This window comes from Neopsephotus bourkii, unplaced genomic scaffold, assembly GCF_033783945.1.
Source record: "Neopsephotus bourkii isolate Nb327-2 ecotype Australia unplaced genomic scaffold, CSIRO-AGI_Nbou_v1 NB_71, whole genome shotgun sequence".
In the NCBI taxonomy this organism is placed as follows: domain Eukaryota; kingdom Metazoa; phylum Chordata; class Aves; order Psittaciformes; family Psittacidae; genus Neopsephotus; species Neopsephotus bourkii.
The window spans coordinates 203,006-217,500 of NW_026900588.1; the positions used below are offsets into that span (position 1 = coordinate 203,006).

The 14,495-nt window shown below is 39.2% G+C and overlaps 1 protein-coding gene across 28 annotated transcripts in view; it reads left to right on the top strand.

Annotated features, from left to right (window-relative positions):
* Positions 1-14,495, top strand: part of NRXN1 (neurexin 1) — a 678,625-nt gene that overhangs the window by 201,830 nt on the left and 462,300 nt on the right. For all 28 annotated transcript variants that reach the window (XM_061353676.1, XM_061353687.1, XM_061353697.1 and 25 more), the window contains one exon: positions 13,066-13,367. In XM_061353676.1, coding sequence (XP_061209660.1) covers positions 13,066-13,367 — 302 coding nt within the window. The remainder of the gene's footprint in view (positions 1-13,065; positions 13,368-14,495) is intronic.

Here is a 14,495-nt window from a genome sequence, read left to right on the forward strand (position 1 = left end):
AAAATTGCCTCTCCAGATTTCTAGTCAGCCTTTCTAGGTATTGGAAGACTGTTGTAAGGTCTCCCTGGAGCTTTCCCTTCTCCAGGCTGAAAGAGCCCATCTCTCAGTCTCTCTCCATAGAAATGGTGCCAGTGCAAGCTGTTGTTCAGCTTTGGTTTGTGCTTGCACAAAGAGGCTTACAAAGTGGAAGATGAGGATAGAAATAAAGCCAAGGAGCTTGAAGTTGCGTGAATAACTTTGTTTCTTGTATGGCAGCATGGAAAAGTTGCTGATTATACTGAGGGAGTAGGGGAATGAGAGGAATGTAACAAGGTAGAACAAGAGCTGCATGAGCTGCCCTTGTATCCATCAAACTGTTGTGATTTTGTGGCTAGCAGGCAAGTGAACACTGCCTGCTTCCACTTATAAGATGGAAATACTTCTATGTGCATATTGTCTCCATAGCCCTAGACTAATGTACAAACAAATAATCCTTGTGTAATAAAATAATCAAATCATCCTAGAGTTAAATGGTTTTAGCTCTAAATCTCAGTCTAGGAATCCAATGAAAATGAACACAAGTAGAAGAGAATTGGGAAAGAGTGGACTGCAGGTCTGCAGAATTCTTCTTTAATGAAAATTAAGCAGGATTTTAATGATCTTATTTTTTTAACCTTTTTCTAAACCATTTAGAAGTGTACCATTGTTTCTTTTAAATGTTGAGGAATAATACAGCCTCAAAAATAATACTGATGGCTTGGATTCTAATACATTTTAAACACAGCTTCGTATTAAATGCTGAAGCTATGGGGCCTGCAATCAAAACTCACAGTGAACCTGTAGGGAGTAGGGGCTGTGGGTACACTTACAGGTGACCATGAGGGAGTAATTTTTTGATAGATGCAGTAGTTCCCTTTCTTCCCTGGAAGTTCTGAAAGATTGAAATAACTTCATGAACTTAACTGATGTGATGTTTTGGTGATACATGCTAGTGTGTTTTGTGAGAACTCTTCTATTTTAATTAATTTGCAGGCATCCAGAGTAGTCATCAAATGGCTTTAGAAGTCCAATGATGTGTACTCAGAACCAAGAGTTCTGTATTGCATATAAAGGGCTTTATTCATTTTTCTCAGGGTACTATAAAATGAAGAGAGGTATTGGAAAAGCAAAACCATATTCATCAATCCAAAGAAAACACTATGTTGTAGAAGAAGGTTGAATTACTAGCTCATGGAACTTACAGCACAAACACTTTCTGAATGTATATTGATTCTGTCACTCCAGGTACTGCGCCATGACATTTTCTTAATATAATAAACGTAAGACCTAACTGGCCTCTGGGGCTGGCTGTCTAAACAGCAGCAGTGATTACAGGGGTTTGTTATACCTGGAGTTTGTGTAGAGTATTTCCTATACTGCAGTTGCTTGAGAGTAGTTGATCCAGTCGTAGTCTTTGCTCTTGATTCCTGTGTGGTTTCGTGTGGGAACAACAGTCATGTTCAAGCTGTGCAAGAGGAGCCCGCCTGCGACTCCTGCTTTTGTTGGTACAGGCTTCAGTCTTGCTTTTTTTTTTTTCCACTTGCAATTTTTTTTCCTCTTGGGTTAGGAGGTAAAGATTTGGTGCAAGGATACAGACCCCATTACTGCTTCCCCTGCCCTGTCTGGCCAATAACTTAGTGGAGTACCAGCAGCTGTGGTGAAACCAATCTTCATGCCTTGCAGTGTAGAAAAACTTCAGACTTTGCATGCAATTAGATCATAGAAAAAAGAAGAGCAGCCGAATCTCAAAGTTACGTACTTTGCCTGTGAGTGGAATATGTTACCTCTTCCCTTTGTGTATCCTTTGTATGATAGGTTACTTTTTTCATTGTTTTTATGAAAGTGTTCTTTGGATGATTACTTTGTTGTTGTTTTCCATTCATATCCATAAGACATTGTTGCCCAGAGAAGCTGTGGCTACCCAATCCCTGGCAGTGTTGAAGGCCAGGTTGGACAGGGCTTGGAGCAACCTGGTCTAGTGGAAGGTGTCCCCACCCATGGGCAGGGGTTGGAACTGGATGAGCTTTAAGGTCCCTTCCAGTCCAAACCAGTCTGTGGTTCTGTGAGACTGTAAATAATACTAAGCTTCTGTGTAGTAATAATAAATCTTGAAATATGTTGGACAGTTACTTTAGGCAAATTCTTTAAGAGGTGAAATAGCTTCTTAATATGTAATATTTCTGACAGATGTTAATATTTCTGACATTGTCACTCTTTGTATCTTTTTTTTCTAGCCTTTGTCACCTGAGAAATGAGATCTTATGTTTTGTTAGATGCATGTAATGATCATGTCAAATTATCTATGACACTGCATGTGTCTCATCATCTTAGGTGTATTTATTGCATAAAGAACAGGATAAAGTATCAGTGGTCTAACTGTGCTGTCTTCAGTGGAATTTACCAGCAGTTACTTGGCCTGGACATGACAGCAAATCTTTCCTCTAGAATGTCAATACAGCACTGGAGTCCAATTATTTTTATAGTCTGCTAATCTTCTTTTGCTTTTACAGTGTTACTGCAGGCTTCTATAAAAAGACTATTGGTAATCTCAGTAGGGAGGCCTCCTTATCAAGCAGTTTCAAAGACTTCTGACTTCTGAAAAAATAAAGATCAGTAGGTAATACTGAATTCATGGAAAAAGAGTTAGGCTTCAAAAAACTAAGTGCATAACACATTATTTTGCCACTTGCAGAAATTTTCTTGGATTTTCTCAGATTTGATAATGAGGCTTTGGTAGAGATCTTCTGTATTTTTACAGTACATGAATAAAATGGTCTGTTAAAGATAAATATAGATACACCTCTCTTAGATATTCATAGATGAGAATAAATCAGTTTGTGCTGCTGAAGACAAGTTAGAATCAGAATCCCAAACTGGTTTGGGTTGGAAGGGACCTCAAATCTCATCCAGTTCCAGCCCCCTGCTGCAGGCAGGAACACCTTCCACTAGACGAGGCTGCTCCAAGCCCCATCCAACCTGGCCTCAAACACTGCCAGGGATGGGGAAGCTGCAGCTTCTCTGGGCAACCTGTGCCAGGGCCTCACCACCCTCATGGTGAAGAACTTCTTTCTAACTTCTGTGAATATCAGTATATCATCTGTCAGACTTCCGCAGGCTGTGTCAGGGCTAGTATGTTTTCCAGGATAAAATGTGGAATTACTTTGAACTCACCTGGCCTTTTACCCATACTCTGAACGTGTCCCCAGTTCTATTTTTTGTTTGTATATCTGGTTGTTGCACGCAGAATGGAAGTAGAAGGGGGTTTGTTATTAAGGCTTACTCTTATCTTCAGCTGTGATTGGGCATTTCCAGTGGCTGCTGAGGGGTGAGAACAGGGAGCAGTGTTGGGCTTCACCTGCCTTTCTTTGTCTCTCAGCAGGAATTCGAGGGCAGTAAGAATGGTCTCTGGAGGAGACAAACTAAGAGGGAAAAGGGGAGTAGAGGACAGCATTGATTCAACAGGAAAAGTAATAGGTCAAACTTTTTAAGAAGGTGTATTACAGACTTAAGAGATTATATTATAATAACACTATTATAACCATCAAGTTTTTATGTGTGACGGAAAGCCATTTGAGTGTTTTATTTGAACTTCAGAATAATCATTTCAACATAATGTAAAAGTGCTCTGGATTTGCCCGTGAATGTTCCTAACCCTACATATATGCAGGTGGTTGCAGTTCTGTGCCAATACCATGGGTGTATTTCCTCTATAAAATAGAGACTGTTCAGCTGTCTTTCTGGCCATGACGCTGACATAAATCACTGTTGTTATGCAGACAGTTACTAAAAGTATTTGATTTGCTTCCATTCTAGAATAGACCATTTGTACCTGTTCTTTAATCTAGATACATAATTTGTTTTTCTTTCTGGAGAATGTTGTCTGTTCTTACCCCAAATCAAGAAGGGTCTGTGCCATACAGCTTGCTTAAGTTTTTGTGTTGTACTTAATTTTGTCGGCCAACTACATTCATAAAGGGAATTTAAACCCAATTTCCGTTACTCAGTGCAGTGATCATCAAGCAATTCAACATTTGTAGGAAGGCAATCTGAATTTGTACTTCAGTTTATTAGATATTAGAATTCAGTACATATTGTTCAAAGCAAACCAATATAAAGTAGATACATCTTTTTCCTCACTAAATGAGAAATTCGACTTGTGTCCTTATTTGGAAGAAAAAGAATTACCATAGAATTTGTTAACAATTGGTCAGATTTTACATTAGATTTTGATAATGGGGAAAAAGAGAAAAGAAAAAAGCATGGTAGGGATATTTTGGGGTCCATTTTTGATGATTTATTGGACAGGATATATAAAAATGCATTAAGTATTTACAGGTGAAGTCAGCATATGTGGAAAGAGGAATGGAAGAGCTTTCTGATACTGTAGCTCATCTGGATTCTTTTGGTTTAGTTACTGATGGGGGCTGAAGGCAGCTCTGAGGATAAGGTGCCAAAAGAAATGCCACATATTCCAGAAGAATGCATATTGCTTCTGTTACTGCTTCTCATAGAAGGCCTTATATAAAGAAAGACTTTTTTGGCTGAATTAGCCATGTGACAGTACATTACGATGCTGAAGCTCAAATAGTATTTTTGGCAAATGGACTGTCTGTCTGAAAAGTTTTGAGGTATTTATATATCCAGAATTCATTCTGGAAAAAAAAAAAAGGTAGGTTGTTGGGGTTTGGTTTTTTTTTTTGGGGGGGGGAGTTGGTAGGGTTTTTTATCCTTTGAAACTAATGTAATAGTTCTTTAACTTTATTTTAAGAAGAAAGGGTTATAATGGGATATTAAGATGTAGGCAGAAGAGAGCCAGCCCAGGATGAGGAGGAGGAACTTGACTTTTCCTGTGCCATCACTCAAGACACTTTGATTTTTAAAACCTGCATTTACAGAAGCTTTATAGGTAGAAAAATCAAAACTACTATTTTTAATATTGCAATGTCCATTTTTCTACCAATGCTGTTTTCTGTAAGCAATCTGACATCAGAAACCTCTGTGCTCGTATTTGTTGAATCTGTGTTTTGCAGCTGAGTGGCAAAGTCAGTGGGAGTCTTTAACAGAATCCCTAATTGAGTTTTAAGGGGTAAGACTAGTTTTGCCTGTGGATGTAGAAGTTTTAAGTATATTTGGCATTTTCTAGTTTATTCTTAATTTAACAAGAATGTCTTTAAGATTATGTCAGATTTTGATGTTTTGAGTAATTATATGAAAGGCATTATCACTGTGATGTATAGAAACTGCAGGACTTTATAATCTGCTTTTAATTATGTGACTCTAGGAAAAAGATCCACTTATTTTCATCTTCTGGCAATTTAGTATTCAGTGTACACTAAGATGGCATCCTTCCGAAAAACTCCTGCTCACTTCACTCTCCCTCCCCATTTGCAAATTTGCTTTTCAAGTGCACACTCTGTGTGATTAAATAAAGGGAACTGAAAATTAGTGAGGAAATTGCATGGTCTAGCCATTTTAGAAATGAATTAAAATTGCTGTTTAGCAAAATGGGGTAATTTATCACTTACCTAGTGTTCTCTGTAAGTCATTTATCATGAGTGGCAACTATCATCGTTTCAGTCTCATCTGAGACGATGGCGAAGGATGAGAGGCTTACATTGTGCAAGTTCATATTTCTTGTAATTGGTGACTCATTTAATGATTGTGCTTAAAATAAAACAGGAGCTACAACAGCTTTCTCCCGCTGCAACATCATGATCTGTATGACTTTACCTCACTTCTACTTTTAAATTCTTGTCAGTTACAATTTTACTTTGCTTTTTTTGTTTACTTAAGCCTATACTTATTTTACTTATGTGTTGGCTACAAGTGGTGCAGCCTTTGGTTGCCCAGAGTTTCTAGTTTAGTGTTTGAGGGTTGTTTTTTTTTGTTTTTGTTTTTGAGATTAACAGCATACTGCTAGTGGACTTCAGAAACAGAGTTTATGCTAGCCCAAATTAGTTGCTGTCCTGGGTTCAGCAGTAGCAGTCATTTTTCTCTTTCTTAGTAGCTGGTGCAGTGCTATGGTTTTGACTTTCGGCCTGGAAACAGGGCCAATAACATCGATGCTTTTAGTTAGTGCTCAAATGTTTAGACTGACCAAAGACTTTGTGATCCTCATGCTCTGCCAGGGAGGAGGGGAAGCCAGGAGGAATCAGAGACAGTACACCTGACCCAAACTGACCAAAGAGGTATTCCATACCACAGCATGTCATGCCCAGGATGTAACTGAGAGTTACCCGGTAGGGCTAGTTGACTGCGGGGTAGAACTAGGTAGCGGTCGGTGCTTGGTCAGGCTGGGGGGGTGAGTTATGGATCGGCAGGTGGTGAGGTGTTGTATTCTCTTCCCTTGTTATTTCCTTTATCATTATTATTATTGGTGGTAGCAGTAGTAATTTGTGTTATACCGTAGTTACTAAACTGTTCCTGTCTCCAATCCATGGGATACTTTTCGGTTCTCCTCTCCATCCCTCTGGGAGCAGGGGGAGGGCAAGAAGGGGGGGAGTGAGAGAGCGACTGTGTGATCTATGGCTGACTGGGTTTAAACCATGACAGTTGCTTAGAATGACTACAAGTAATCTGGAGAGGGGCTTTTGACAAGGGCCTGTAGGGACAGGACAAGGGGAATGGCTTTAACCTGACAGAGGGGAGACTGAGATGAGACATCAGGAAGAAATTCTTCCCTGTGAGGGTGCTGAGGTGCTGGCACAGGGTGCCCAGAGAAGCTGTGGCTGCCCCATCCCTGGCAGTGTTCAAGGCTGGGCTGGAGAGGGCTTAGAGCAACCTGGTCTAGTGGAAGGTGTCTCTGCCTGTGGCAGGGGGGTGGAACTACGTAATCTTGAAGGTCCGTTTCAACTCTTAGCTGTCCTATGATTCTATGACTCGCCAAAGTCTTATTTCTCTTGTCATCTTTTTGAGTGCAGCGTTTTCTCATGGAGAAAGGGATGAGATGGTTCACCAGCTCCCTGGGTTTTTGGAATGAATAGATACTTGTACAGCCTTTTGCTGCAAAAGGATCATTTAGAAGAATAATAATAAGCCCTTGAGAAATTATTCTTGACTCCTTCAGAATAAGTAGCTCAGTCTTCAATGTTTTGTTCTTATGTTAGGCTAGCTGTGATTATCTCATAATAGACTTGCTTCCTAATAAAGGAGGAAGAAAGTAGTGTAATGTGACTATTAAAATTGCAGTTTATTTTAGAATGCTTTGTGGAGCTTGTAACTACTGGTTTTGTGATACTGTATCTTCATCTTCCTGTAACAATAGCAGCTCTTTTCAGACTGAAGGTTCCCATTCACAGTGTAGCTGTTTGCTTTTTACAGCCTGTGAGTACGACTTTCTCATTTCCTGATTTATGTGTAATAAAGTCTTGTATCTTACTTGAAGTTTGCTTACATATTGCAACAACAGATTGCACAGTGAATTTCTGGGTATGCTGACAAATAAAATGCTCAAGAAGAGCAATTTCTGTTTCTTGTTAGTGTATATTGTATTAATAGAGAAGGGAGACAGGGATTTGTAATTATATGATGGGGATATGGAAGGGGAAATAGATGGATATTTTCTAGTTCTGGATTTGAAATTGTGAATCTCGTTTTTCTCCCCAAGTTGTTCTTTTGGAATTTTCTGTGAAGACTTGTTTAAAGGGTAAGAGGAGTAGTTGCTGGAAAGGAACAAACACATGTGAGAAAGGGAAGGAGAAGTGGGATAAACTTCTATTAAAAAACTGTTGAAGTGAGACAGGAACAGAAAACTGATAGTGTGTAGCAACAGTAATAGTTTAAAAAAGAAATTCAACCCTAACTGATAAAGTAGACCATCTGTACCCCTCTGAATTAATAGTTTAAGTTTTATAATAATTCTGTTGGTTTTCTTGGTTTCAGAGTTAAGTCTTTTACTGGTTAAGCAGACAGTAATCACTTGTTTCTCTCTCTGAGTGCCTGCATGATTTGTTTCTGTATGCAATCAAGTGAGCCTGTTTTATGTAATTGGGAAACAAATTAAGGTCAAATTCAGGTATAAACTTTGACGAAGACTTTATAGTGTTTACAGTTTTTTATCTTGAGTTCCAGTGAGTGATCTGTGTATGGAAGGATACGGCCAGACCTCCTGAAAGAGCAGTGTATTGAGAAGCCTTGTGGGTGCTGCATGCTGAGATCATTCTAGCTTCAGTGGCACACGCCTATTGCAGCGAGCATTCCCATTAGCTGTTAGTTTGCTGTTGCTGTAAGGCTTCCAATTCATGTTTACTACAGAAGGAGTTTAGGCTGTCTTGTTTTATTGTATCAGTTATTTTCATTGTTTTTGTCTACATGCTGTTTGGTGTGGTCTTCCCTGGTTGCATTGCATTACTTTTCAGAAAAAAAACTTTATAATTAAGAAGATAGTGTAATGGATAAATGTTTGAATTTTAAATTGCAATGAAGTGGAGCACTGAACAGTGCATCTGAGAACATAGTAGGTTCTGGTTTGGCATAATTTATTTATACAGTCGTGTTTAATGTTCTGAAGATTGAACAGAAGGAGCTTGGCTCTTAAGTATCACCGGTACCAGCTTACTTTCTCTTTGAAAGGAATTCTTTTGGCACACAGATAAATTGACAGCAGTCAGCAACACTTTGTATAATAATAGATTGGGTTGTACATGATGTGGGTCCTTGGAATTTAGTTAATAAACTTATTTTAAGACTCCTGTCTCTTCTGTAAATAAATGTGGCAGCTATCAGTAACTAGCTTTGACTTACCCTCTCTGGACAATTTTATTTCTTTAGTGTATGGTCCCATTATTGTTACTATCTGTTAAGATCAGAGCATCCAGTCGCATGCATGGGATGTGGACACATGATCAAATTATTATGGAATCAGCCAGACCTGTTCTCTGATTACACATTGCCAGGGAGGAGGCTCAATATGCTATAAAGCTTAACATAGTGCTGTACAATCTGCTGAGACCTGTGCAAGTATTTCTTCTGGACACTGGATCAGATTCTAAGGACTTAAATCATCGTCCAGATAAGTGAATGTTAAAAGTGTCGTTGACTTCAGTGGGGAGCAGGACAAATCCTGAGTAGGGAAGTGGGAATTAGACCCTTTGCATACTAGCAATGCTTGAATAGAATGTGCTTCTTGTGTCAGTGTGATACAAGGAGATCACATCTTTCTGTACTGATTATCCATACTTCAGGATTGTCACTGCCATAATATACAATAATTTACAGTGCTCAAAATTCAGAACAAAGCCATGTTAAATCCAGTTATTGGTGTTCATATTATCTTGTTCTTTTTTATGCAGGTAATTACATTTTAGTCATTAAATGAAGTGCAACACTTCATACTGGCTAGAATGACTGCCATGCATTTTTAATGCCTTCTCTAAGTATCATTAAGTGATAATTCGAAAAAACAAACAACCAGTAGTATGCACAACTGTTTATTAATAAAGCCTGTTCTTAATTCACTTTAGAAAATCAACAAAAGTTATGGTATGAAATGGAGCAATAGATTATAACTGCTTCTTTATAGAAAACATTTGTGTGTGATATTTTTTGAGGTCTGTCCAATCTAAATATATACCTTCATACTGAGTAAAATAGTACATCTGTGTGGTATTAAAGATTTGATATGGGGGTAGTTATGAGTATTGCCTAGTGGCTTTTCTGTCCTGTGGCTGATCAGCGAAACATTTTGGCTTGTATGTGGTTCCTGCTCTGCTAGAAATTGTAAAATCACGGACTTGTTTGGGATGGAAGGAGCCTTAAAGCTCATCCAGTTCCAACCCCCTGCCATGGGCAGGGACACCTTCCACTAGACCAGGTTGCTCTGAGCCCCGTCCAGCCTGGCCTTGAACACTGCCAGGGATGTTTCTGTTTGTTTTCAAATAACAGTGACAAAGCACAATAAAGCTTTGTAACCCGATTTCCTTTTCTCATTCTTTATTTTTCTGAATCCTTGCTAGCCTGTAGTGAAACCCTACAGTGGCAGAGCTGTAGCTGTGTTAATTTCTGTCTTACCATTTCATATCTGGGCATGGCAAGGCAGCATTGAAGTTGGAGTGTCTAATCACATTCCATTCGTCGATGCCATATTGAGGGCAGAGATTATCTGAGGTCACATCCAAGCGATCAAAAGAGGAAGTTTTAAATTTTTTGTGAGGAATGAATTACTCCAAATACCTGGAGGCATGTGGAGATAGGTTCTCACTACCTCCTCTCCCTTCAAATAACTTCTGTATTATGTGTAGTTTGGCCAATCTAGAATATTGTCATAGATATTTTTTTAAATCATGCCACGGATATCTGTTCACATAAGGGAATACATTGTTTTGCTGCGATACTTTCTTGTAGAAAATACCAGGGACTTAATGTCCCTTCAGTCACTTGAAACCAGTAGTTTTCAGGATTTATTATTCTGTAATACCAAGAAGAGTGTTTTCAGCTGTCAGATGCCTCTTCAAAACTGTTGTAGTTCTTAGCAGGCAGCACCTACTGGAAATGAGATGACTCTAGCTGGGTTTGCAGACTGTCTCATTAGCTGCTCAGCCAAGCCCTGTGACCTTTTATCTGTCAGACATTTATTTCTTTCCTTAGCAGTGAAACTCATCAGAATGAAAGTCAAAGTTCTTTTAACTCTTGGACCAGAAGTGAATTTTCCAATATATCCAAATGTTGCTGAATCATTTCAGTGTTTCAGCCTTAACTTCCTAAAAGCCATTTACATCAAAAACTTCAGTAATGAGTTCTACTGAAAACACAGTAACTACTGAGAAAAAGGGAATTGCTGCTGTACCTACAGCTGGAGCTTGCCTGGAGGAGTTATTGGTAAAGCTTGATCCCCCTTCGAAAATGAGCTGCTGAGATTTCCAGGATCACAAGAAATGATGGCTGAGCTCCTGGTTGTCCTTGTACTCCTCTGAGCTGGCCTTTATGAAGCCTTTTAGCAGCCCATAATTACTAAAATTTTAAATGGCAAATGAAATGGCTGAAATGGAACTAATCTGGATCAGGAATTGTGCCATTCTGGCAGGATACTCATAGTTACACAACTGGAAATTTAAAGGTCATGTTGTCTTGAATCCCCCCAGAAGAGGGTTTGTCTCGTGACTCTGCAACCCAGGGGCATAGTGCTGTCAGATCAGAACCTTTCCCAGTTATCAGAGGTATGGATGTGATCTACCTGATGAGGGTTCACGCTCTGATGCACTAGCATCCCGCACACTAATACTGTCCTGGTAGGGAATCTGTATCATAGTCTTGCAATGAATTCTGAAGACCAAATATGTTGAAATGCAGTCCTACAAGGGAAAAGTACCAAAAATGTCCATTATTTGCCTTGGCAGGTGAGCAAAAATCAGTTTGGCAGGAAAAATATGCAGTTAATTTTTATCCATGGTGTTTGGGCTTTTCAACCAAAGTATTTCTCTGAAGTGAAATGTTATGCTCAGTTTTGGCTTTTTATTTCTCAGTTTAAAGCCAGTTATTAAGCAAGCAATTGCTAGTTTGGTGCTAGATCTAAGTCACTTGTTTAAAATCTGAATGGTTCAGCATAACTTATATCGTTGAACTCCCCAAACTTCAGATTCAAAATTTCTGTACTGTTCTGTTGCTGAAATTTGTGATTAAATTAAACCCCATCTTGATGTCTTTCCAGAAATGCCTGAAATAGGGTCTTTCCCCACTGAATTTGGGGAAGCTTCATACACAAGTTGATTTTGGTCAGCTTGTGTGCCAGAGGGGTCCCATAGTAAGGTAGAGGGAAGAACTGCAGCTTATCTAACACTTTTTGGGCATCTTGTAGGAAGATTATTACCAAAGAACTGTCATTAAATGGTATGTTTAATGTTGCTGAATATCGTAGACCATATTGAAGCTAAAAGCAATGGGAAATTTCAAAAATTCCAAGTAGATGCTGCAGGCTGCATAGCATTGGTTGAAAATGATCACAGAATCACATATGGGTTTGTGTTGGAAGGGACCTTCAAGCTCATCAAGTTCCAAACCCCGGCAAGGATGCCTCCCACTAGACTAGTTTCTCCAAGCCCCGTCCAACCTGGCCTTGAACACTGCCAGGGATGGGGCAGCCACAGCTTCTCTGGGCATCCTGTGCCAGGGCCTCACCACCCTCACAGGGAAGAATTTCTTCCTAATGCCTAATCCAGATCTCCCCTCTGTCAAGTTAAAGCCATCCCCCCTTGTACTGTCCCTACAGGCTCTTATCAAAAGCTTCTATTTCTTGTCTTCTCCTTTAGGCACTAGAAGGTGCTCTAAGGTCTCCCCTTACGGAGCCTTCTCTTCTCCAGGCTGAACAAGCCCAGCTCTCTCAGCCTGTCTCCATAGCAGAGGTGCTCCAGCCTTCTAAGCATCTCCATGGTATCTCTCAACTCACTCCAACAGCTCCACATCCCTCTTGTGTTGTTGCTCCCAGAGGTGGACATGGGACTGTGGAGAGGATCTCACTAGAGTGGTGCTTCTTGGTCACCTTCAGGCTAAACTGAAAATGTATGACACCCATGGGCTAGTAACCAGTCCAGAAAGCCAGAAAACCCTTTTTGTTTACTTACTCATGCTGACTTGTACGTAGCACCATGCCAGATAGCAGCTTTGTAGATTCTTCCATGAATGGTTTGTAGTGTTGGTTTGTTCAAGACCCCAGGCCAGTACACATGGAGAGATCTAGATTATTGATTCTTTTTGAGGTGTTGTGATTGGAGTAAGATTCGGGAAGGAAAATATCTGGGTTTTAACTGGAGTAATGCTTTGGTTTGTGCATTCCCCAAAATGTTCTGTGCTTAGATGTGTTGTCGATCAGGTTGTCTAAATAACATTAACACAACTGCTGATGCAGTGTATTTTTCTGAGTTTAATCATACCCATGAAAATTCTGTGGGAATATAGTTTAAAATATGTTCATAGTAGATCTTTTTTTCCTTCACGGATTTTAAGTGTTTAAAATGAACTATTTCTTTATATGATGCTTACAGAGCACCAATTAACTCTGAAAAGAATTCCTGCAAGTTGCAGTGATTTATTTGTTTTTCTCCTTTTGTTTGTCAGGAAAAGAAGAATACATTGCGACATTCAAGGGATCAGAATACTTCTGCTATGATTTATCTCAGAATCCCATACAGAGTAGCAGTGATGAAATAACTCTGTCGTTTAAAACACTTCAGAGGAATGGACTGATGCTTCACACAGGAAAATCGGCTGATTATGTCAATCTTGCACTGAAAAATGGAGCTGTCTCCTTGGTCATTAATTTGGGCTCAGGGGCCTTTGAAGCGCTGGTGGAACCTGTGAATGGGAAATTTAATGACAATGCCTGGCATGATGTGAAAGTAACCAGGAATCTGCGTCAGGTAACAGTACAATGGATACAAGAATAACTGACTTTGTGATGAGTAAATGCTTGATGATTAGAAAACTGTATAGTGTGACATTGGATGTTTAGCAGGCGTTTGATTAGTTTTTTATTTGCACAAGGAGGGCTATTCCTGCCACACTTGAGCAGGGGCAGATCTAGAAAGTAGTAGGGCAAGCAGCTGTCTGAGTATCAGATAGATGTTATAAAGACTTTAGGTATCACCCATGTGTTCTGCCACTATAACTGCCTGCCCTTGGAGTCTTGCCATTAGTCAAGGCTGATAACTTTCCACGGGACATGAGTGAGTCTAAATGAACGGCAACTCTTTAATTAAAAGAAATGGTTTATATATTTTTTTATAAGCGGGCAGTAAATTTATTACCGGCTAAAGATTATGTACTGTGTGGAGGCATCTTGCATGTCACGCCACCTTTAGCTAAGCAAAAGTAGCAGTACCACATACCTAGGATATTGCATGCTTACTCTTGGAGATGTAGTAGGGGTTTGTAGTCAAACAGTTAAATTTGAGGTTGGGGGTGGAAGGGATGAGGGTAAAGAGCCTACCATGTATGTGTGTACACTGTATGTGCTAATTAAGTGTACAATATATGCACGTATGTGGCACTAAACTGTTATGTATATTAATGTGCTAAAGTACTTTATTGGTAGTAACATGTAATTTTGTCAAGTGCTATATTTTTCTGCCCTAACTGTCTGTCTTAAGTAATATCCTTAACATATTTGTTGTTTCTCTAAACAGTTGCAGCTTGATTGGAATCTTTCGTTTCCCTTTATTAAAACAGCTCTGTCTTGAGGAGCTGTTAACTAATCAATGTAACCTCTTCTCTCCCTTTTCTTTCTAAACTGGTTTAGCTATTCCTTTTTTGGTTTGGAATTTATAATACTGAGCTTGATTGGAGCTACAATAATACAGTGATACTTTGTTGTTTTTTTTAATTTATTTCTCTTTTTATGAAAAATAAAGTAACCCTTTAGATTAAATAGTAGTTTGGGTTACTCTTGAATTAACACCGTTTGTGTTGAAGTTTCCAAACAGCATATCTGCCAGAATATTTTTTTCTAATGGTATAAACTGTGTTCAACTTCCTAATTATGGGTAACT